This window comes from Capra hircus, chromosome 14 (genome assembly GCF_001704415.2).
Source record: "Capra hircus breed San Clemente chromosome 14, ASM170441v1, whole genome shotgun sequence".
Taxonomy (NCBI): domain Eukaryota; kingdom Metazoa; phylum Chordata; class Mammalia; order Artiodactyla; family Bovidae; genus Capra; species Capra hircus.
In genome coordinates this window covers 51,107,443-51,131,267 of record NC_030821.1, presented here as the reverse complement: position 1 = coordinate 51,131,267, position 23,825 = coordinate 51,107,443, and the positions used below count along the sequence as shown (strand labels likewise).

Genomic DNA, 23,825 nt, shown 5'->3' with positions numbered 1-23,825 from the left:
TCACCGACTCAATGGACGTGAGTTTGCGCAAACTCAGGGAGATGATGGACAGGGAAGCCTGGCGTGCTGCAGTCCGTTGGGTCGCAAAGAATTGGAGACGAGTGACTGAACAACAAATCTGGAGTGAGGGTTCTTTCTGGCAGTCCTTTCCACAATTTTTAAAACAAGGAGGCTGTGTGATGAAGATCAGTAAAGAAATTACTTCCTTTCTTTGCCCCTCGAAACCGTTCCCTATGACTTCTCACGCTTGGAACTCAGAATTCGTGTGACTGTCCGAAGAGAAAGAGATTAGCCAGTGCCCTGAATAAGTGAACTCTTGTTACGTTACGTTGTCTCACCCAGTCCAACACCTTAGCTGGAACCTGGGCAGAGTGCCCTCTCTTCCCTTTCCCAAGCCTCTTTCCTCATCCTACCCCCCAAGGCTGTCTCTCTCCTTTCACCCTTTCCCTCTGCTAGCGTCCCGCCCTTCCTCCCTCGGGGTCCGACAACCCGAGGCCCTCCTGGGCTGCTACCCGCCTACAGCTCCTCTCGGAAGCTCCGCCCCCGGAGGCTGAGAGGGTGGAGCTGAGTGAGCAAAAGCCTGGCCCCCCCGCGGCTTGGGCGGGGCTAGCGACCGAGACGGCGCCGTTGATAGGTGAGGGCGTGGCTTGCCACGGAGGGCGGGGAACGCGGAGGGGGCCGCGAGGGGCGGGAGGCGCGGCGTGGAAGCCTGTGGAGTGTGGCGCAGCTGTGGCCGCGTTCCCGCTCGCCACGCGCTGGGCGTCTGTCCCCGAAGGTAAGCGTGGGCAGGCGGCCCGGCGCCGCGCTGACCCGGTGGAGGCACCCTTGCGGGGCGCGCCAGAGGCAGGTGTGGTTTGGCCGGACGGGTCCCGGTACCACTTCCGCGCGGAGCAGGAGCGCAGGGCGCGGGCGGGCGGCCCCGTGGCGTGAGCCCCGGGAGGGAGGAAGGGAGGAGGACAGGGTCGGGCTCTAGCTTCGGAGCGCCTGTTAACCGCACTAGCTCCGGGCCACGAAACTCTTCCCTCCACCCACCACACAAATCTCGAGAGACCTCAGGTGCTGCAGAGACTTTATACTTTGTAACGTACATATCTAGCTCGTGGTTCAGAAACTAGGAGAAACTTGGCAGTGAGCTTACCGGGAGCCTTTATTTTGACTTCGTGTTACAAAGTTTGCAGGAAGAGTGCTGCGGCTGGTAATGGGACTGTTATTTCAACAAGGACACGGAGGTTTGCACAGGCATTGGATTGTGGAGATTAAGCGGGCAGGCTTTGAAGCTGGAATGTTGGGGTTTGAATCTACTTATTAATTATGAAAACCCCGGCAGTTTGCTTAACTTTTCTATGACTTTGTTTTTGCATGCATATAGTGAGAATAATAGTAGATCTGGCATTAAATTTTTTTCTGAGGATTAAATGAGTTACTATTTAGTAGTGTCTGGCTCATGTTAGTCGCTCAGTCGTGTGTGACTCTTTTGAGGCCCCATGGTCTGTCCATGGGATTCTCCAGGCAAGAATTCTGGAGTGGGTTGCCCTTCTCTTCTCCAGGGGATCTTCCCGACCTAGGAATTGAACCTGAGTCTCCTGCATTGCAGGCATAGTCCACAGTAACTTGGGCCGTTTTCTTTATTATGCAGTCAGATGGGCATTCTTCTTCAAAACAGTAGAAAGAAAAACCTTCCTGCAGAACCATTGCTTGGAGGTTGCTTTGGAACAGTTTTCAAAGACTGAATCCCACTGGAAAACGTCTCATTACTATTCTGTCATCCTAGAGATGTGATCATCTCCGTTCTTCCAAATCAAGGTGAAAGTGAAGTCACTCAGTCGCGTCCGACCCTTTGCGACCCCATAGACTGTAGCCTACCAGGCTCTGTCCATGGGATTTTCCAGGCAAGAGTACTGGAGTGGGTTACCATTGCCTTCTCCAGAGGATCTTCCCAACCCAGGGATCAAACCCAGGTCTGCCACATTGTAAGCAGACGCTTTACCATCTGAGCCACCAGGGAAGCCTAAATCAAAGCCATTCTCAAATGATACCGAAACCTCAGCATCTTGAGGGTTGTTCTCAAAGAGGCTTGAAGAAAGACAGCACTTTTTCAGTGAGTGTAGCCTCATTTTAAGCACTAAGCTTTGGTGCTCAAAAAGAAGTTCATCTCACTTTATACAGAACTTATAAGTTGTAGTTTCTTGGGTGGGTACTTATTTGTAATATTATTGCAAAATGAGGTAAACCAGAGTACATAAACTAACCATCCTAAGAATCCTAACTTGCCAGTATTGTAAGGAATCTGAAAAATCAGATGGGCTGCCCTTCATAGATGAGAGTCAGACCCAAGGATCCAAAACCAGTAAGTGACAGGGCTTAGACTAGAATTCAGCTCTGCTGAGAAGCAGATTATAAAATCAAAGGATGGTATTACTTCTGGTGTTCATGATAGTACTATTTTTATTTTTGACAGTTTTATGGTGCTGTGAATGATTTTTCTCAGCATCATCCTACTTCATAGCTTAATTGCATGATTCATAATCATTCTTTAGCACCTTTGATTTAAATCACAAGTCTCAGAGTTGCCACATCAATGATTGCTTTGAGAACAAGATGATTGTCTTCAGCTTTGTACAAACATGTTCTAACAGTGCTTTGGTTTTGTTATTTTATACAGCCCTTTTCTCTCATGTAAGGAATGTAAACAGCCAGTGTAAACACATTGACCTTCTAGGCAGTTTCTTATCATTGTATTATTGGTGAAGTTTCCTTGGTTGGGTAAGATAGTTACCAAATGCTAGCCCAAGGAAATCAGACTTGAGTCCCAGTCATGAAGGAGATACCTTGCAATTGCTACTAACTTCAAAAGCGTCTTGAAGTGAAATTATTTGGAGATACTGGTCTGTTGCTTGCTGACTCTCCCTGGCTCCTTGTCGAGTCCACCCCCTCACCTGTAGGTATTTGTTCAGATGTCGCTGTATCAGTCAGACCCTCCTGTTTAAAATCCCGTTCAGCCCTACTCTTCCTGTAATGTATATTTGCCTGTCTGTTTACTTGTCTGTTATCTGTTGTCTGCCACGAGACAGTAAGTTCCATGAGGGCAGGGGTGCTTGCCAGTTGTGTCCTCTGCTATTCCCGAAGTGCCTGGCACCAGGGAGGGTCACATGCAGGCATTTCCAGCTAGGACTAGTAATTACTTAAGCCAGTTCACCATTCATTTTGGCATGTTCCACCCTCCCCCCATTTCTAGTTATTTGTCCTGTTGTGTTAGTCGCTCAGTCGTGTCCAGCTCTTTGTGACCCCTTGGACTGTAGTCCATCAGGCTCTTCTGTCCATGGAATTCTCCAGGCAAGCATACTGGAGCAGGTTGCCATTTCCTTCTTCAGGGGATCATCCTGACCCAGGGGTCAAACCTGGGTCTCCATATTGCAGGCAGATTCTTTACTGTCTGAGCCACCAGGGAAGCAAAACCTGGAGGCAGTGTTGATTCCTCCTTCTCCCTGGCACTGCATGTGCAGATAATTGCTACTGACTTAGTTCTCTTGTCAGTTTTTCACAGTCCTGCCATTCCTGTTGCTGCCACGTTCCCGTGTCTTCCTCCTGCGTTCCATTTCGTCCTCTCCACCTTCAGCTCTACTAGCTCCCTTCTCGTTTGCCTTCACATCTTCACCTGCAGGATGAAATCCAGAGTGAGAAGGCTGGCGCTGAGTTCTCTGTAACACGATCTCAAATCCACTTTGCCAGCCTGTGTCTCCCACATAGGAGAAAAGTGATTTCCAGCTTATGCTTGTAAATGTGAAAGTAAAATAAGGCTTTGGTGGTGATTCCCTATAAACTTCCAGGGTTGCCTCACAACAGTTTCTCTTTCTATTTTTATTAATAAGTAGGTCTTTTCCTCCAGGTGGGCAGGAGTTCTGACAGATGGGACTATATGACTATTACGTGTTTGTCCCGAGGACTTTTGCTGCTGTTTCTAAGTGCCCAGCCTTCAAAACCTCTCACATGTTATCGCTACTGCAGATATCTATATAGGTTTACTTGGAAAATGTGTTTCCTGCCTCTGAAGTCTAGTGACTTTTCATGACTTTTAAAGAACTTGGCACACTCTGTAGTTCTCTGGGCATTTTGTCTTTTCTTTTTTGGTATATACAAGCTCCTGGAGGACGGGAAACATGCACACACAAATATCAGTTACTTTTCTGAGGAAACCAAGCTATGCACCCACTTAGCTCCTTTTTAAATAAAATAAAGTTCACCTTATTAGGTCTTTAAATCATGAAATATTGAGCCTCAGCGATTGTTTCTACAAGATGGACACTCCAGGAAGAAGGCAAAGGAAGCTCAGTTCTAGAAAAATTCTTAATGAAGTTACTGAGGTCTGGATTTTTGGAAGGAAGAGCAATAGACCCAACACCCATGTAGGCGGCCAGGCCCAAGTGTAAAAAAAAATACACAGACTCACTCAGAAAACCATTAGAGGAAGATAGATTCATGGAGCCATCTGCAGCTTTAGATTTTCTTGTGAGGAGTTATTCCTAAGCTGTATTTTGTATTTGCATCTCTTGACATGAATAATACTGTCTCCCTTTGTGTTCTGAGCTGGAAGACTGAACATTCTCTTCTTTCTGACCTGCAGAGAGAGCAGTTTACCTTCTTTTCCTTCATTGTTTCATAAAATGTTTGTGCTTCTTTTGTTGTTTATTTTCTGGATATATACAGAGGATAAATGCCAGAAGCTTTTAAATTCTTCAGAGAAAGGTGATAGATACAGGATTCTTGAATTTGTCTGTTGTTGAAGCTTCCAGCTTTATTAAGTCTTCTGTCAGCATTTGCTTGCATATATTTTGCTTCGTTTCATTATAAACATGCCCTTGCACATATTCTAGCTGAGTGATTGCCTTTATTTAACTTGTGATTTTTTTTTTCCCTAATAGATTAAATCTTGTTTACGGAACTTGTGTAGACATTTCTGCAGTTTAATTTTCTTTCCTTCTCTCTTGCCTCCCAAACCTCAACTGGAGTTTTTCCATTCTAGGGCACTCATTAGCCTAATTTATTTTCTTACAAATATCTTCTAAATTTATTTTACCATTGCTGGGATGAATCTGTAGTTTCTATTGACAGGAAAGAGTTGGCAGGGGAAAAAATACACATATGTTAAGTCCTAATTTTTGTGGATTTTTAAAATAATTAAATAATTATTCTTGGAGTATAGTTGATTTCCAGTGTTTTGTTAGTTTCAGGTGTATAGCAAAGTGAGTCAGTTTTACATATACATATATCTACTCTTTTTTAGATTCTTTTCTCATATAGGTCCTTGCAGAATAATGAGTAGAGTTCCTATGCTATACAGTAGGTCCTTATTAGTTATCTATTTTATATATAGTAGTGTATATATGTCATTCCCAATCTCCCAGTTTATCCCCCTTCCCTTCCATAGGTTTGTTTTCTACAACCATAGGTTTGTAGGTTTGTTTTCTACATCTGTGACTCTTTCTGTTTTGTAAAGAAATTCATTTCTACCATTCTTATAGATTCTACGTACAGGTGATACCATATGATATTTGTCTTTCTGTGTCTCCCTACACTCAGTATGACAGTCTCTAGGTCTATCCGTATTGCTGCAAATGGCATTATTTCATTCTTCCTTATGGCTGAGTAATACTCCATTTATTTGCACCACATCTTTATTCACTCCTCTCTTGGAATTTAGGTTGCTTTCATGTCTTAGATGTTGTAATAGTGTTGCAGTGAACATTGGAGTGCATTTATCTTTTTGAATTATGGTTTTCTCTGGATATATGCCCAGGAGTAGGATTGCTGGATCATATGATAGTCCTATATATAGTTTTTTAAGAAACGTCCATACTGTTCTCCATAATGTACCAATTTACATTCCTACTAACAGTGTAGGAGGGTTCCCGTTTCTCCATACCTCCTCCAGCATTTATTTTTTGTCAACTTTTTTGTGATGGTCGTTCTGACCAGTGTGAGGTGATACCTAACTGTAGCTTTGATTTGCATTTCTCTAATAATTATTGATATTGAGGATCTTTTCATGTGTTTATTAGTCATCTGTGTGTCTGCTTTGGAGAGATGTCTGTTTAGATCTTCTGCCCATTTTTTTGATTAGGTTAAGACCTAATTTTTGAAATGTTAAAACTTCAAGGTAAAAATCTGCATCTTTACTAACAGCAGCTAATGTAAGGTCAGGATTTAAAGCAAACATACTACAATTTAAATTGAAAGTGTACTATAATTTAAATTCGTAATTGATTGTAAATTTTGTCTTTGGGAAATTTCTTCTAATGTGCTAACCAGTGAAATTTTACTGTCAGAAAAAGAACCTTGAAAGCAAATATTTGCTTTGGAGTAAAGTATCCTTTATCACACTGTATAATCATCTGTGTTTACCCTGAGTTTTCTTTGTTTATAAAACGCCTTAGTTAAGGGTGTTATCAGATAGACTCATTCATGCAAATATTGAAAGTTGTAGCATAGACTAATTATATATCTGTGGCACTTGGTAAGCACTGTGTATCTGTTAAATCTATATGTTTTAAGGAAAATTTTATTAAGATACTGTAGTATATCAGTATGTATGGTAATAGAATTGATCTAGTGAAAGGGGAGAAATGGGTGATTCTAGAGACTGATGAAGGAATAATAAGGCGGTGGCTGCTTTGAGGATCTTGCTTATATTCTTTGGCAAATTAGAATTCCCAAGTGTTTCTTTCCACCCATTTGTTGAAAGAATAAACAAGCTAATGTATATTGGGGTTTACTGAGTGCATGGTGGTAAAGAAGTCACAAATTTTGTGCTATAGTCGGGGCTTCTCCATAAACAAGTCACATGCTATCTTAGATGTAAATGCTAAAATGGAAAGCCCAGGATGATGACAGAAGATTCATTTGGGGAAGGAGCACTTTAGTTAGGGTGATCGTGAAGGCTTGTAGGAGAAAGTGACCTTTGAACAAAGGCCTCAGTGTGAAGGGCTGAAGAGAATGCCTTCCATCCAGGCAGAGGGGACCCAGGGACCAGAGACCGGAGTTGGGAACATGCTGAGTGTGAGCCTTGGGGAGAGGCTGTTCTGATTGGAGTCTGTTGATTGCAGGGGTAAGGGCCCTGGTGCAAGGCAGCTGGAGAGGTAGGAAGTGGTTAGGTCACATGGGTGCTTGTAGGCTGTTGACAGTAATTCAGAGTTTGGATTTTATTCTAAGGGCAGGGGGAGACAATGGAAAGAGTTTAAACAAAGGAGTGAAATTATTAGATTTACGGTGATTTTTAAAAATTGCTCTGGCTACTGTGGGAAGAATGGATTGAAATGAGGTTAGAACAGAACAGAGAGATAAAGCTGAAGGTGCTCCCAGGACACTCTGAGATGTGATGGTTATCATTGTCTTTGTGGGGTTTTTTTTTGGTTGGTTTTTGTTTTCCTGTGTGGGTTTTTTTTGGAGTTTGGTGCTTCCTTAATCTGAATCCTGCCAACCTCCCCAGTCAGAAGCAGCTTTATCCTAGCCTTCCTAGGGCCTGCAGCGTTTGATTACCACTGCTGGTTCCGTGTCGGTTGCCCCGGCACTTTTCTCTTGGCTCATGTAGGCACCCATCTACCTATTTCCCTGCCAGTGATCATAGCCCCCAGAGAATCATCTCTGGAAGTGTTCTGGGTGGGAATGTGCACCCCCGTCCCCCTACCGCCCGGAACAGTGCAAAAGCATGGGAAGCTGAGGACAGGGCAGGGGTTCTGGTGATGGGGGACCCCAAGATAGTGGCTTTGGGAGGCTAATGAGGGAAGAGCAGAGCATTGCTGCTGCAGTTCACATCCTTGCCCTGTCAGTTCTGGAACCAGTGAAGGGACATGGTAGTTGGCATGAGTTTAAGGCCTTCCTCTTTCTCCTAGCAGTTTTGATTTTAATACTGAAGAACAAAGGACTGTCAGCAGTCACTTCTGCCTCCTCACTCAGTCCCTTTCTTAAGTGTCTTTAATAAAATGCAGCCAGTTTCAGAAAACCAACAAATTCATGTATCTTTTGTCCGGATTCTGGAACACTCCTATCAAATTGCTGGGTGTAGACTATTCTGTATTGTGTCCCCACATTGGATATTGTGTACAGACTTTATTTCTGATTCTTGTATCACTGTTCTTTATTGAGAATCAGGATAAAAGTTGTCTCAAATAAGAGTTGCAGTAAACCTAGGGAAAACTAGGACTGTTTTGTGATTACAGAATGAGAGTGAAATCAAAGAGGAGGGTGGGGAGGGAATTAGAATAAAGTAGGAAAACAGGAAAAGTTGTAACTGATTCATCATGTGTTAGGCTGGGGAGGTTACTATGTATCTTTCATTGGCAGATCCTGTTAGATTTTTCAGTTCTTCTGCAATGAACTTAATTTATAGATGTGACAAAGAGGTGAATTGTTTCTGCTGAAACATTTCCAATATATTTGGAGCTGGTAGTCTGTGAGGGGGAAGTAAACAGATTTAGATTATATACTCTTATGTAAACTTTCAATGAAGTAACCAGTTGGCTTGGGGTAAGAATGTCTTAGGAAGGTGCTTTTAATATAGTTTAAAAGCAGACCTACCCACTTGACTGACCTATATATAGCCTTCTCAAGAGTAATTCCTGTCCTCATCCCCCAGTTATTTTTCTTGAATTCTCTAGGTAAATCCCCCTTCCCCAGAGCAATTATCATACCAGTCCCCAGGCCATGCCTAGGGTCTGCATGAATTTTCTCTTTTCTCTTCCTCCACCATCTCTGTCAGTTCCCTCCTTTGGAGCCTTGTTTCCAAACACACAGTGTCCAGCCATGTCCCTGCTGATGAAGAAAACCTGTAGGTCCTCCAGGCCTGCTCCTTCTGCTCGGAACAAGACCATTATTAAATTCCCTTTGTGCTTTGGTATGAATCACTGACCCCTCTCTGCCGTGTTGAGTTGAGTGGATGCTGATAGTTATGAATGCACTTACTTTGTAATTCTGGGTAGGGCCCACTAGTCAATACCGAACAGTCTTTGTAATTGTGGAAGAAATGAGTTAAGAAGGGCTCTGCTTTTACTGTAGAGGGGAAAGCAGAAGAATCTTTTGACTTTCTTATGAGCAGGGTTTTTTTTTTTTTTCTGACTGAAACAAAGATGGACACAATCCAGGCCAATAATTGCAGACAGTGGACAAAAAGGTAAACATGGTGATGAAGGGGGAAAATAAGTCTTAGTTAGTATCTGTCTATTTTAATCAATATTTATCCAACATTTTTAGTATAACTTGAATTTGGAGTTTTCTATCATGAAATTTCATCTTTTTTCATATTTCTGCTTTTTGTAGGCCCCAATTTTTTTTTAATTTTAATTTTTTTTTTTAACACCAAAAACATTTTGTATTGGGGGTATAGCTGATTAACAGTGTTGTGATAGTTTCATGTAGACAGGGAAGGGACTAAGCCATACATATACAGGTATCCATTCTCCCCCAAGTCCCCCTCCCATTCAGGCTGGCACATAACAGTGAGCAGAGTTCCATGTGCTATACAGTAGATCTTCACTGGCTGTGCATTTTAACTGTAGCAGTATATATATGACCATCCCAAATTCCCTAACTATCCCTTCCCCCTGCAACCATAAGTTCATTTGCTAAGTCTCACAGGCCCAATATTTTAAAAAAATTAAATACATTAATGCTAAAAAAAATTCTGTGATAAGATCTATTTTGGTATTTTCTTTATTTCATAATTTAGCCCTTGATTGTCCTAGTGATGGGACCACCCCCACTCACAGCCCAGTCTGTACCAGGCTTTTGATTAGATGTTGAGGGTGATGGTCTCAGCAGCACTCCCTGTTGCCTCCTGGTGGCAGAGTTGAAAGCTGCTTTTCCTGTGTGTGGCTCTCTTTCTGTAACTACGTGGCTAATGGGCACTTGGTGCTCCATTCCTTTGCCTCCAAAGGTGATTTAGAAGGGATGTGTGCAGCAGAACTGGAGGAAATTGAGAGGCAGCGCGTGCACACTGGGCTCTTGGTTAGAGCCGTGTTCCCATCACAGCACTGCCACCCAGAGCTCTGTGAGGATGTAGACCTGGTAGCCTCAGTTTCTTCATCTGTAAAATAGGGATAAAGACCCTTGGCTTTTTGGGTTGCTGTGAGAAGTAAGTTGGATGTGAACACTTGAAACAGTGCCTGGTGTTAGCACTCAATAAACGTTACTTTCTCAACCTTAACAGTATTCACATTGTGGGCCAGGTAATTTTTTTTTTTTTTTTTCCTGGTCATGCTGCCCAGCATGTGAGATCTTAGTTCCCTGACTAGGGATTGAACCTGCATCCCCTTCTTTGGAAGTGAAGAGTCCTAACCACTGGAGTACCAGGGATGTCCCTTTTGTAATAATATTGTTACTAATTGTTAATTTTGTTGGGGAGGGGTACTAGGTAACTTTCTGTTGTAGGAGCAGTGCAGGATGCATGGCGTCATCCTTGACCTGTAGCCACTAGCAGTCCCCAAAACTGACAACCAAACATGTCTCTGTTCGGTGACAGATGTCCCCTGTCAAGAACCACCATACATACAACATTTACTAGCTGTGACATTATCTTGGCAAAGCATTCTCACTCCTAAGATCCTGTGAAAGTTCTTTTCTCATCTGACCCACTTCATTTTGTTATGTTGAACGTGTCTGAGTTCATTCATGGTGTCAGGGCTTCCCAGGTGGCTCCATGGCACAAGAATCTGCCTGCCACTGCAGGACACACAGGAGACGCGGGTTTGGTCCCTGGATCGGGAAGTTCCCCTGGAGAAGGGAGAACTACCCACTCTAGTATTCTTGCCTGGAAAATCCCATGGACAGAGGAGCCTGGACTTCACACACACATCTGAACTCAGTCTCCTTAGCACCATGTGACCTCCCTTAGGCAAGCCAGCTGCCCCTGGGAACCAATCTGCAGGATGATCTTGTGACTCTCCAGCAGAACTAAGGCAGACTCTTTTCCTGTTCCTCTTTGAGAGGCCCTCCATACCTCTGAACCTGCCCCAAAGTTCCAACTTTGATTCTCATGTGAACACATAGCTCTTTGTTCTTTTCTTTCTTAGTGTCGGATTCCTTTTTTTAATTAAACTTTTAATTTTAGAATAGTTTTTTTTTAACTTACAAAATTGTAACAAGGATAGTAGTACAGAAGTACCCATGTACCCAACATCCAGTTTTCCCTATTAATATTATTATTATTGGCTGTACCGTGCAGCAGGATCTTAGCTCCCAGATCAGAGATTGAACCCACGCCTCTGGCAGTGGAAGCACAGAGTTTTAACCACTGGACTGCCAGGGACGTGCCTAGAGTGAGATTCTTACATCAGTCCTCTCCTCACTCCATTTTATTGAGCTGCCTGGCCATTAGATTTTTAATTGCTTCAGAATTTTAATTGCTTCAACACCTTAAGTGTACAGTCATAGCAAGATTGCTTTTTCAAAATTTTGCTTCTGACCGTTTCAAAACAGGTCCATGAACCTTCTTCATTGCTTCCCAGAGGGCCCTTTAGAGCATACATGTGTTGTCGAGGTAGAGTGATCTAAAGGATAACGGTCCTAAACTCAGACCACTGCTGGCTCTAATCCTGACTCCACCGCCTCAGGAGGTTACTTTATCTTTTTACACTTTGGTTTCTCCTTGGTTTCCTCTCAGTGGAGCTGTTGTGAGGAGCAATCAGGTTAACACATGTAAAGCACAGTCTGGGTTTTAATCTTGCTTAGACACTAAATATTAAATATTGTTAGGTTGCAGGTTTGACTCAGCTTAAGGAGAGCCAGTGTGGTATAGCAAATGAATACATATAGATTTGGGGAGTCACAGATTTGAGTTGGAATACTAGCTCTGTCACCTGTTTGCTGGATACTAGTGTGGACAAATGATTTGATCTTTGTACGATTTCTTCACAGCAATAATTCCATGATTCTAACTCCCTTTTCCAGAGAAAATTGAGGCAGACAAGAGTGATATCTTTCAAACATCTGTTCCCATACCTGCCTGGCTTTATAATTTGCAAAATAAATTTATTTATTTGGCTGCACAGGGATCTTTGGTTGCAGCATGGGAACTCTTAGTTGTGACATGTGGGACCTGGTTCCCTTACCAGGAATCAAATCTGGGCCCCCTCCATTGGGAGCTCAGAGTCTTAGCCACTGGACCACCAGGGAAATCCCTGCCTGGCTTTATCTTTAACAAGACTGAGGATCCATGGCAATCTGTGTGCATGTCCCTTTTGTGTGTTCCCAGAGTGTACCATGCATACATCTAAAATCATACTTAACCAACTATCATAAATTCTGTATTGCTTATCATTCTACCCCATTAGTCAAGTTCCTTGCAGGTAGAGTTTTCTCTTTGTCTTTGTGTTGCTTAGTGCGCAATGAAAGCTTAATAAGTATTTGCTGAATGAGGAAATAAAAACTCATTTGAAGCAAATTGTAATGTATTTGATCCAGTTTACTGACTGACTGACTGAACAGTGCTAGGTTTCTGACACTCATTGCAAATCCTTAAAACAACCTTGTGAAGTAGGTGTTGCTAGCTTCATCTGCTAGATTAGAAAATTGGAACTCCTATCATTTAAACTTACATAAGGACTCAAGGTAGAAAATTGTGCATTTTATCCCCATAAGAGCTGTGGGCATAGAAGAAAGGATCTCCCAACAGGAACTTCGGCCTTAAGAGAGAGAGGAACATAGCAGCAGCCATGCCACAGCCTGGCCAGGAGGGAGCAGGGCGAGGAGATGCATGTCCTGATCCCCTTCTTTCCACCCCATGTCCTGCCAGTGCCTCTCTGGATTAGATCAGCCAGCAGCCAGAGGGCCAGGGAACCTGTGCGGTGCAGGCTCTGGTGGTCACTGTCCTAGGTTATGGAGTGCGGTGTGGAGCAGGGTAGAGTCTGAGAAGAAAAACAGAGAACGTCAGTGCAGTCTTCCTCTTTCTGTCCCTTAGCATTCGCTCACACTTGGTGCATAAAGCTTCTGTTCCTAACTCAGGAAACTCAAGGTCCTGTAGTCACTTCAGCCAGTTCACTCATACTCTCATGTGGAGTCACTGCTAATGTTCTTCACGTAAAGTGATAGAAAAAAACGAAAATAAAATGTAGCCGCTGTAGTCTCTGCATCTGTAGCTAGTGCTCTGGCTCAAATTGCTCATCATTCCTTTTTTTCTTCTAGTACTTACTTTCTGTTCCCTTTACCCTCTGCCTGGTCAGTCATTGTTTACCGGATGTCAAGGGTTGTGCTCGTTTTCTCCAGCAAAAACATCCCATTGGCATCACCATCTGATTAAATTTAGAGGCATCCATATTCGTGCCCTAAGATCTTTGGGCCAGGTAAACAGACCCGTAAATGCGAATGTAGTAGGAATCCATACCCCTATATCCTTCAGGTTTTTGACAGTGGCACTGGTTTCTGAGCTTCTCCAGGGATGTAGTGTAGTTTTTGATTTGCTTTCTTAGTGGGGAGATGAGGGAGAGGTCCAAGGATTCCTTCACCTTTTTTTCCATAATGGATTTTATGACACAGAACAGGGAGCCATCTGGCCAGTGACTAAGTAGATCTATTTCCACTAAAATTCTAGGACTAGGAAAATAAGCACAGGACAGGCCAGTGGTCCCATTGGACCCACCATGCAATATATACCAGGGTTGACTTTATCTCTCACCTGCTCGCTGGAGTGAGATGGGTGCTCTGACTGGAGGGCTATGTTTTAGGTCTCCTGGGACTAGAGTCACTTCAGAGCTAATGTCTGGTAACCTTTGGAAAATCCTTGCTCTTCTCTTTCCCAGTGGCCAGTCACCCTTGTGAATGGCTGCAGGTACTTCTTAAGTAAGGTCTGGAGAAAGTGTGATGGGGTGCACATGTGGGTGTGTCTAGGGCCACAGTAATCTTATGTTTAGACCTCAGACTCCTGGTAAAGTTGTTGAGATTCTGCACATTTTTTGGTGTAAAGTTGATCTTCTCTCAGAGTAGGCTTTGAACTTCTTTCTGGGCTCTTTTGATATCTAATTCCCATTAGGAGGCAGTGAGGGATGTTGGGGTAAAGAGAAATCGTGAAACAATTTGAAAGGGCTTATGGGAGGGGAGTTAGGAGGCTGTGTCTCCTCAGAGGGCAAGTCGCTACTTTCAGCTGAGATGTTTGGCCAAATGTGTAGTTAAACACCCTTGTTGTTGTTCAGTTGCTTGGTCGTGTCCAACTCTCTGCGACCCCGTGGACTGCAGCATGCCAGACTTCCCTGTCCTTTACCATCTCCCGGAGCTTGCTCAAGCTCATGTCCATTGAGTTGGTGATGCCATCCAACCATCTCATCCTCTGTCGTCCCCTTCGCCTTCAGTCGTTCCCAGCATTAGGGTCTTTTCAAATGAATCGACTCTTCTCATCAGGTGGCCAAAGTATTGGAGCTTCAGCATCAGTCCTTCCAATGAATATTCAGGGTTGATTTCCTTTAGGATTGGCTTGTTTGATCTCCTTGCTGTCCAAGGGACTCTCAAGAGTCTTCTCCAATACCACATTTCAAAAGTATAAATTCTTCAGTGCTCAACTTTCTTTATGGTCCAACTCTCACATCCATACATGACTACTGGAAAAACCATAGCTTTGATTATATGGACCTTTGTTGGCAAAGTAATGTCTCTGCTTTTTAATATGCTGTCTAGGTTTGTCATTGCTTTTCTTCCAAGGAGCAAGCCTCATCTTTATCTGCCCAAGTGCCTGCATCTGTGATTTAGGGTCATTCACCTTTCCAGCTCTTGCCCTCATGTTAGCGTAAGAGATTTTACAGCATTGCATATTTAATTGGTTCTGCAACCCTTGACATCAAACCATGCCTTGATTTTTAGTTGTATCAGATTAGCAGCTATTAGGGGAAAAGGACTCATTTAGAACAGCCGTAGATTTTCCGCTCATCTATTTGGGAATTCACAGCTTTCAATTGGTCATTTGTTTTGTGCATATTCTCAGGGACAGTCAGAAGCAGCTGCAGTCCAGGTCATTATTTTTGAAATCAACATTTTCATCATATACCTGACCTTACGGCACCTTGCTCACCACCTGTACTTCATCCTGGGACAGGAAGTTTGAATGGTCTTGGTATCACTATGTGCCAGATTGTCAGTTTCCCCTCCCCTCCCTCCATAGTAATGTTATCAGGATATTGATCAAACGTGCATTTCATTTTTGAGGGTCAGTTTTCTGGGGTCATTCTTGGTGCATTTACTGGAGTAGAAGGGACTCGAACAAAGGGACTATTGACTAAGCTGGTGGGGGCAGAGGTGAGAGAAGCAACAGGACATGGGGAAACACCCCTTCTCACAGTGTTTGGAAGCCGTTACTGCTCCCAGGCCTTCAGCTGTAGGTTGGGAGAGGGATCACCTGGTGGGAGCCAGACAGCCTTGTTTCAAGTCACTTAACCTCTCTGTGTCTCAGTTGCCTCATTTGTAAAATGGGAGTAAATAATTGGTTACTAGACAGGTTCCCAGTTGGAAGCAGACTTCACCAGTTCCTCTTGATGCTAGGAACTTAAAAACCACCCTTTGAAAACCCTACTCTCAGTCCATCACAGTAGTCCTTTCAGGTGAGAGCTTTAACCCTTGGTCCACAGGAAACGTGGTGTAAATGCTCCTGGAGATTCTTAGTAGAAAAGAAAGTAGACGATTTAGCTATTGAAAGGGACATAACGAAAACTGTGTCTCTAACCTGGGCTGAGACTTACGATCAAAAGTTAAATTCCTGCAAGAAGAAGGATAAAATGGGTTCTGTGAGCCAGGAATGACTAATCAAGGCATTTTAAAATCATTTTGCTAATCAGTTCTTTTTTTTTTTTCTGTTGGTTAAGGTTGCATGATGGAGTTTGAACGTTACCTCAAGAGGTTTTATGTTTTGGATTAGCTAATTGTGTTTGTCCTCTGCTGACTGTTTCTTTGGACTCACTTCTTCGTGTCCTTCTGAGGCAATAAACTCAAAGGGATTATACCATGGACTACAAGGAGAGCTGTCCAAGTGTAAGCATCCCCAGCTCTGATGAACACAGAGAGAAAAAGAAGAGGTTTACTGTAAGTATGTAATGTGAAGTTCATGGGACAAAATTGAAAGTAGAGAATCTTTGCATTTCTGCTTTTCTTCCTGAGCCTAGAATGGCCTCCCCTAGACTCGGCAGCTTATCTTTGAAATGGTGTGTCCTCCACAGTCTTCTCTGTGTGCTGTGATGGAATAGTTTCCTTTTCAGTGTAGATTTTTGCCTGTTTCCCTGTCCCTTCAGAGACGCTTGTGACCTGTCTGATGGACCCTCTCTGTCAAAAATGTGCACACGCATGGTTCTGTGACACATACGCTTCTCAGAATCTGTGGACTCTGAAGGTCATTGATTCCATGTGAAGAACCACTGTCTTAATTTCCACATCTTTCTTAAGACATTTGTCATTTTAAGGTTTTTTTTTTTAGTGTGGATCATTTTAAAAATATTTGTTGAATTTGTTAAAATTTTGTTTCTGTTTTATGTTTTTTGTTTTTTTTTTTTGGCCCCAAGTCATGTCAGATTCTTACCTCCCTGGCCAGGAATCAAACCTGGATTTCCTGCATTGGAAGGTGAAGTCCTAATCACTGGACTGCCAGGGAGGTCCTGACATTTGTCATTTTCTACCTCATTGAAAAAAATATTTAACCTAGTATTTATCTCTTTTTTCACCATAGAGGCAAAGTCCATTTCTAATTTTACTTTTTATCATCATGGTGGTAACTCAGTGGTAAAGAATCCACCTGGTAATGCAGGCGACGCAGGAGATGTGGGTTCAGTCCCTGGGTCGGGAAGATCCCCTGGAGGAGGAAGTGGCAACCCACTCCAGTATTCTTGCCTGGAGAATCCCATGGACAGAGGAGCCTGGCGGGCTACAGTCTAGGGGGTCCCAAAGAGTCAGACACGACTGCGCAATGTATCACCTTCTCCTTATCATTTACTGTAGGACTTCATAAAGAGCAAGCAATGGGTATTTGGCTGAGTCAGTATATCAGTGACTGCTATTGGGAAACAATCACTTTTCTATTTAGTGTAATGCCGCACTATTAGTATTTAGTCTAGCAGTCTTGTTAGTATATACAGAGATCTGCTGTCTTCCTTTTCCTCAAAAACTGTCATTTGCCTTGTCTGTAACAGATCTGTTCTTCCTTGTAAGGCCCCACCCACTGAGCACTATGAAGAAACTCATTTAACCCAATCCTGTTTAACAGTTTGACTGAAAATGTAAGCAGTTCTTTTAAGTAAAAACGCCTGGGCTGTCTTCTTCATTGTGGTCTCTTTCGCTTATGTGAACACATGCTCCTTCTCCAACTTGGCATCGTGGTTTGTGGCAGGAGAGGTGTCCCCTTTCACAGTTTTGTTCAGTGGATGACTGACCTCATGGTACCCTGGCAAAGGCCGGGCATTCTTGTCAGCCTCTAGATCTTTGCCATTCCAGGTGTAGAGTGACGGCCCTGGTGAATCTCTGGCTGTGCTTGACCTGATCCAACCCTGGGCCTCATGCCTGCATCCACCACTGGCATCTGCTGTTGACGGACTGATCTGTAATCTGTTCTTTGTTGGCTTGGCGAGTGGGGGTGACTGACTGCTGACTTAGCTTCCCCTTGGCCCTGTGATGACTGGAGCGCACTGAGGCTCTGTGTGCCCTCCACTGCTCCTCACTCAAGTGATCTGCCCCGGGCTCTGACCACTGGGTCACCTGGCCCCTGCCAGAGTCCACATCACAGGAGGAGTTGACCATGCCAGTCTGCCTTCTTAACTAGGTAGGGGCCACCTAATGGTGGTTTTCTCCCAGAGTCTCAGACAGGGAGCTGGGAACAGCCCTTCCATTTTCTGTTCTCCCTTCCTTAATGAACATACTCCCACAGCCTGCATGCAAGCCCAGAGCAGAGAGATTGCAGCATGGGTCTGGCCATTTGACTCTCCTCAGACATTGTAGCATTATCTTCAGCGTTTATTCCACATTCATATAAGCCAATTTTAGAGACATTATATTGGATTTCTCTGGCGGTCCAGTGGTTAAGAATCCGCTTGCTAATGCAGGGGACAAGATTTTGATGCGCGGTCTGGGAAGATCCCACATACCTCAACAACTCAGCCCTCTCTCTGGAGCCCACATGCCACAACTACTGAAGCCCGTGTGCACTAGAGCCTCTGCTCTGCAACAAGAGTGGGCACCGCAGTGAGAACCCCATGTACCACAACTAGAGAGGAGCCCCCACTCGCCGTAACTAGAGAGAGCCCGCGCCCAGCAATGAAGACCCAGCACAGCCAAAAATAAATAAATATTAGAGAAAAAACCATCATATTGATGTTAAACCAGAGATCAGTATACCCCACTCCCCGTAACTAGAGAGAGCCTGCACACAGCAATGAAGACCCAGCACAGCCAAAAATAAATAAATGTTAGAGGAAAAACCATCATATTGATGTTAAACCAGAGATCAGTATACCCCACTCCCCGTAACTAGAGAGAGCCCGCGCCCAGCAATGAAGACCCAGCACAGCCAATAATAAATAAATATTAGAGAAAAAACCATCATATTGATGTTAAACCAGAGATCAGTATACTTTGGGTAGCAGAGTGGAATGTGCAAGGTTTTCATTCCTTCCGTCTCCTTATTTTTAACTTTGGGAAGTTCTCTCCTTCAAGGACAGAACCTCCTGCCAAGTTTGATGGAAGCTCATCCATAGCAGATACACGCAGTGGGTTATCTCAAGGGTCCTGTTTTTCGTGGTAGGAGTATTTCCTTGTCTTCTGTGAAAGGGTGAGGGAGGCCTGTAGTGTCACTCTTACCAGCTATTCCCAGAGCTGACCCTGGAGTTCTCCGAGGCTCCCTCTATTTCACCTTGTTCTCTTCCTCCTATCGGATGGTCAGATGGTACCTTGTCAGAGAAGACTTCACTGACCACCTGCTATACAATAGCACCTTTCACACGTCACCCTGCCCCTTTCACACGTCACCCTGCCCCTTTCACACGTCACCCTGCCTCTTTCACACGTCACCCTGCCCCTTTCACACTCTGTCCCACTCACCCTGTTTAGCTTTTTAATAGCAGTTATCACCACCTGACATACCCTTTAGGTTTATTTATGTGCACTTCTCCTAAACTTGTTCTTTGAAGCAAGAACTTCCCTCACTATCATTTCACCAGTATCTAGATCAGACATGGACATTTAGTAAGTGCTTGTGGCACTGAAGTTGAAAGAGAAGGAGGGTTAAGCTCACGTGTTTCTTGCTGACCACTGTAGTACAGTCCTCGGTCCGCGACAAGCTTGGTTCTAGTCAGCGCAGATAAGACCCCACCCAACCCAGCACAGACTCTGTCCAGCTTCAGCACATCTGTCTAATCCTTGGGAACAAAAATAGGCGCTGCATTAACTCTTCAGTAATATTTTTATGAATAGTTCTCATGTGCCTTTTAAATGACTTTATTCAGTTCAGCTTCTTCCAGAGAAATGCACTGCATTCTAGAATGTCTTGACATAAATCAAGTCTAAATTATATTTTCATTTATCCACTCAGAGAACTATCCTTGAGCTTTTTTCTTATGCCAGCTGCTGTTCTAGGCATTGGAGATAAGTGGGTAGCAAGCATGATGGCAGTCCTTGCTCTCAAGGAACTTAAATTCTGGTGCAAGACAGGCAACAAGGAAACCTTTTTTAAAAAAAACTTCATAAGATTTATTGTACTTGTTTTTGTTAAATTCTGTGTATTTTTGCAAATGAGAGTGTCTTTTCAAATGTGAAAGGTTTTTTTTTTTTTTCACTTACTGGTATTTTTTTAGAATTTACTTAGTAAGCTCTTGTTTATAAATCATCCTGCTAATGAGTAACCTCACAGGGTTTTATCTCAGCTCCTATAAATAGGGTTACAGCAGAGCTGCCTCAGCCTGGAACCTAGGTTTGGTTCCAGTCTTGGCTGTACCCGAGCATCCGTGGGAAGCCACCTTATCCTGTCAGGAAGTCAGCACAGACAGTGTGGTTTGTTCAAGAAGCTCATGATCATATAGAGCTAAGTCTCTGATCCTTTGGTGGGAGTCCTGCTTCCAGGCCCATCTGATGCTGACTACCATGGGAGATGAAACCTATAGTCTGCTGTTAGAAACATGGCCCTGTTTTGCCGGCACTCTGATTAGGTTCTTCTTCCTCTACTGCTGCACTCTCTCCAAAGGGAGCCGTGTCATCTTATAAACAATTCTGACATCTTACACCCAACAACTTCCTGTAAGACAACTTAATGTCCTCTTGGTTAACACCAGAGGTAACACCAAAAAGCTCTCTTACCCCTGGAGCTCATGTAAGGTGCCTGGGATGGTCTTGTTCTCTCTGCCTCAGTGATTCACTTACCCAGGTAGCTAATGCAGTGGGTTGGCTTCACCTTCCAGGTGAGACTTTGTCCCCTTTCTCATGGGAGGGAGGGTATGGCTTTGTGTTGTGGGGCCCTTCTTACTGTGGGTCTGTTAATGTGACCTTACCTTTAACAGTACTGCAGAGTTCATGCTTCATAAACACACACAGTATCAGAGAGATCTTTGCTCGCAGTATTATCTGACTATGAAGTGGTGAGTGGTGCATTCCAGTCTCTCATGGGAAAGGATAGTTTGTGTAAATGCTTGTCTGGCCATCTTCTGAAATAAATTTACTGTGTTACCTACAGACTGTGGACAATTGTATTATAAACATCTCTTTCCCCTAATCTTCACTGTAAAATAGTGAGGTTGATAACCCAAGACATACATCAGTGAGTTTTTCTTCATACACCTGGATACTTATTATTTTTAGAAATGATAAAAAGATCTTTGGGGTCCAAATTGTTTTCTCTGCATTATGTTGAATTATATTCTGAGCCTTTCTGTGGGATGGACTATGAAAGATAATTCTGTACTATAACTGTTAATTTGATTCTTGTTCTAGTGCATAGAAGGTTAGAATATTTAGATTTTAGTCTCACAAGTCTGTGAACTTGGGCAAGTTATTTAACTTTGTGGGGCCATCATTTCCTCCTATCTGCAATAGGGGTTGTAATATTTTTTCTGTTTACTTCATAGGGTTGTTGACTATAGTTATATGAAATTATGTGTGCATGAAAATGTTAAATACAGGCAAGAAAGTAGTAGGAAATATGAGAATAAAGTCTTAGTTTGAAAAATATTGTGTAAAAGATGCTCTGAAAGGAGGAGAACTAATAACTGAGTATTTACTATGTGCCAGGCATCACTTTTGAAAATACTTTATCATTTCAGAATAGTGGTTACCTTTGGGAAACGAGAGCAGTGTCATCTGTTGAAACTGTGTTTTATTCTTGGGGCAGGAAATCTGAAACAAGAATTACAAAATGCCAGAATTCAGAAGATCTAAATAATGAGTACAGGGGTGTTCATTATGTTACTCTGTGAAACTACAGAAAATTTTTCCTACCATTTTAAAAATAAAACACCTTTCAACAAGATAAAAGAAGTCTTTGAGTTGGTATACTTGTATATCTTGGAGGATCGTATATAAATATTAATGTCTAATTATCTATTTTGTAGGTATGAAAACATTTTAGTTACATATGTAAATAGCTAATGGGGGGTTTCCCTCAAATTTTATTTTATTATTTTTAATTTCCACAGGTTTATAAAGTTCTGGTCTCAGTGGGCAGGAGTGAGTGGTTTGTCTTCAGGAGATATGCAGAGTTTGATAAACTTTACAATACTGTAAGTAACAGTCTACAAGATTTTTACTTAAAACAGCTGAGAAAACTGGAAGCTGAGGGAATTATTTGATAATTCAACAGTACTTACGTATATATCAGACAAGCAGAAAAGAGATTCTTCAAAATCATCCTAATTTTGGAATGCTTACCAGAAAGGGTGAGAGAGGACTTCAGATAAACTACTGAAGATATAGATGTGTAGTCTAAAATACATTTCAGTGTCATAGAATATTAGAAATAAATCCTTTCTGTCTGCTTTTCTAATAATTGCTAATCATCATGCTTCTGCTAAGTCACTTCAGTCGTGTCTGACTCTGTGCGACCCCAGAGACGGCAGCCTACCAGGCTTCCCTGTCCCTGGGATTCTCCAGGCAAGAATACTGGAGTGGATTGCCATTTTCTTCTCCAGGGCATCAGAGTGAAAAGTGAAAGTGAAGTCGCTTAGTCATGTCTGACTCTTTGTGATCCCATGGACTGTAACCCACCAGGCGCCTTTGTCCATGCGATTTTCCAGGCAGGAGTACTGGAGTGGGGTGCCATTGCCTTCTTCGAATCATTATGCTATTTATTTCTAGTTAAATTGCCCAGCTCTTAGCTTTAAGTGTTAGAGTGGAGAGATCACATTGTGGGTCTGGCCATTTTTGCAGCAGTGTCTTCAGCATTTATTCCACGTTCATGTAAGCCAATTTTAGGAACATCAGTTCCACGTTCCTGTAAGCCAATTTTAGAAACATCATGTGTGTGCATGCTAAGTCATGTCAGTTGTGTCCAACTCCTTGCGACCCCATGGACTATAGCCCATCAGTCTCCTGTTTATGGAATTCTCCAGGCAAGAATACTGGAGTGCAGAGCCAGTCCCTTCTCCAAGGCATCTTCCCAACCCACGGATCGAACCCATGTCTCCTCCATTGTAGGCAGATTATTGTCTGATTCACCAGGGAAGCCCATTTAGAATAAAAGGGAAGAGAAAAAATAACATTTTCAATCTGTAAACATGTGTTTTTTATGACTGTAGTTTGCATTTGGAAGCTTTTTTTATAGAACTTGTTGAACATGTATGGAACTAGACTAGTATAGAGAACATCAGATAATATACCATCCATCTTCAAGAATTATTGTACATGGTCATTCTTGTTACATCTGTATCCCTAGCCAGCCCACTATAATTATGAAGCAGATCTCAGACATCATATCTTTCTATTTGTAAATATTTCTGTGTATATCTCTAAAAAGATAGATTCTTTAAAAATATACAATGTCATTATCACAATAATTAATGAAAATGCTTTAATATCAAATACTCAGTGTTCATATGACTGGTTGATAATCCTGTGACGTCTTTTTTTAAAAACAAGTCGTTACAAATTTTATTTTTTTGTTTTAACTTTTTCAAAAATTTTTATTGAAATATAGTTGATTTTATGAGTTGTCTTTTTTTTTTAAATGAGTTGTCTTTTAATCACTAAGTTTCCCCCTCCACCTCTCTTTTGTGTACAGTTTTTTTGTTGGAAAAAACAGGGTCGTTTCTCTACAGATTTTTTGATCTGAATTTTGCTGACATCCTGCCCATGGTTTAGACTGATTAATTCACTCTCCTATTTGTATTTCCTATCATTGGAGATATATTTTTATACTCTCATACAAACACACACTCTATATGTGTGTGTGCATATGTGTGTTTGTGTATGTGTAGTATATGTTTGGGGTTTTTTTTGTTTGTTTCTAAAACATTTAAAGTTACTAAAGGAATCCAAGGATTGGTAACACTGTGTAAAGACAGTGTATGTGTGGTCCTTTGATCCCAAGTGATAAGGTGCCCAATATGCTACTGGAGATTAGTGGAGAAATAACTCTAGAAAGAATGAAGGGATGGAGCCAAAACAAAAACAATACCCAGCTGTGGATGCGAGTGGTGATAGAACCAAGGTCCGATGCTATAAAGAGCAATATTGTATAGGAACCTGGAATGTCAGGTCCGTGAATCAAGGCGAATTGGAAGTGGTCAAACAAGAGATGGCAAGAGTGAACATTGACATTCTGGGAATCAGCGAACTAAAATGGACTGGAATGGATGAATTTAACTCAGATGACCATTATATCTACTACTGCGGGCAGG

General features: G+C 42.7%; 1 protein-coding gene across 3 annotated transcripts in view; it reads left to right on the top strand.

The window, feature by feature from the left end:
* The window catches only part of LOC102172279 (serine/threonine-protein kinase Sgk3), a 112,350-nt gene that overhangs the window by 47,964 nt on the left and 40,561 nt on the right, over positions 1 to 23,825 (top strand). Inside the window, exons 1-3 of one of the 3 annotated variants that reach the window (XM_018058445.1) lie at positions 663 to 775; positions 15,831 to 16,047; positions 21,627 to 21,710. In XM_018058445.1, the coding sequence (XP_017913934.1) occupies positions 15,970 to 16,047; positions 21,627 to 21,710 (162 nt within the window). In that variant the 5' untranslated portion in view covers positions 663 to 775; positions 15,831 to 15,969. Of the gene's footprint in view, positions 1 to 662; positions 776 to 15,830; positions 16,048 to 21,626; positions 21,711 to 23,825 lie in introns of those variants that run through there. The other 2 variants (XM_018058446.1, XM_018058447.1) reach the window with 2 other exon arrangements.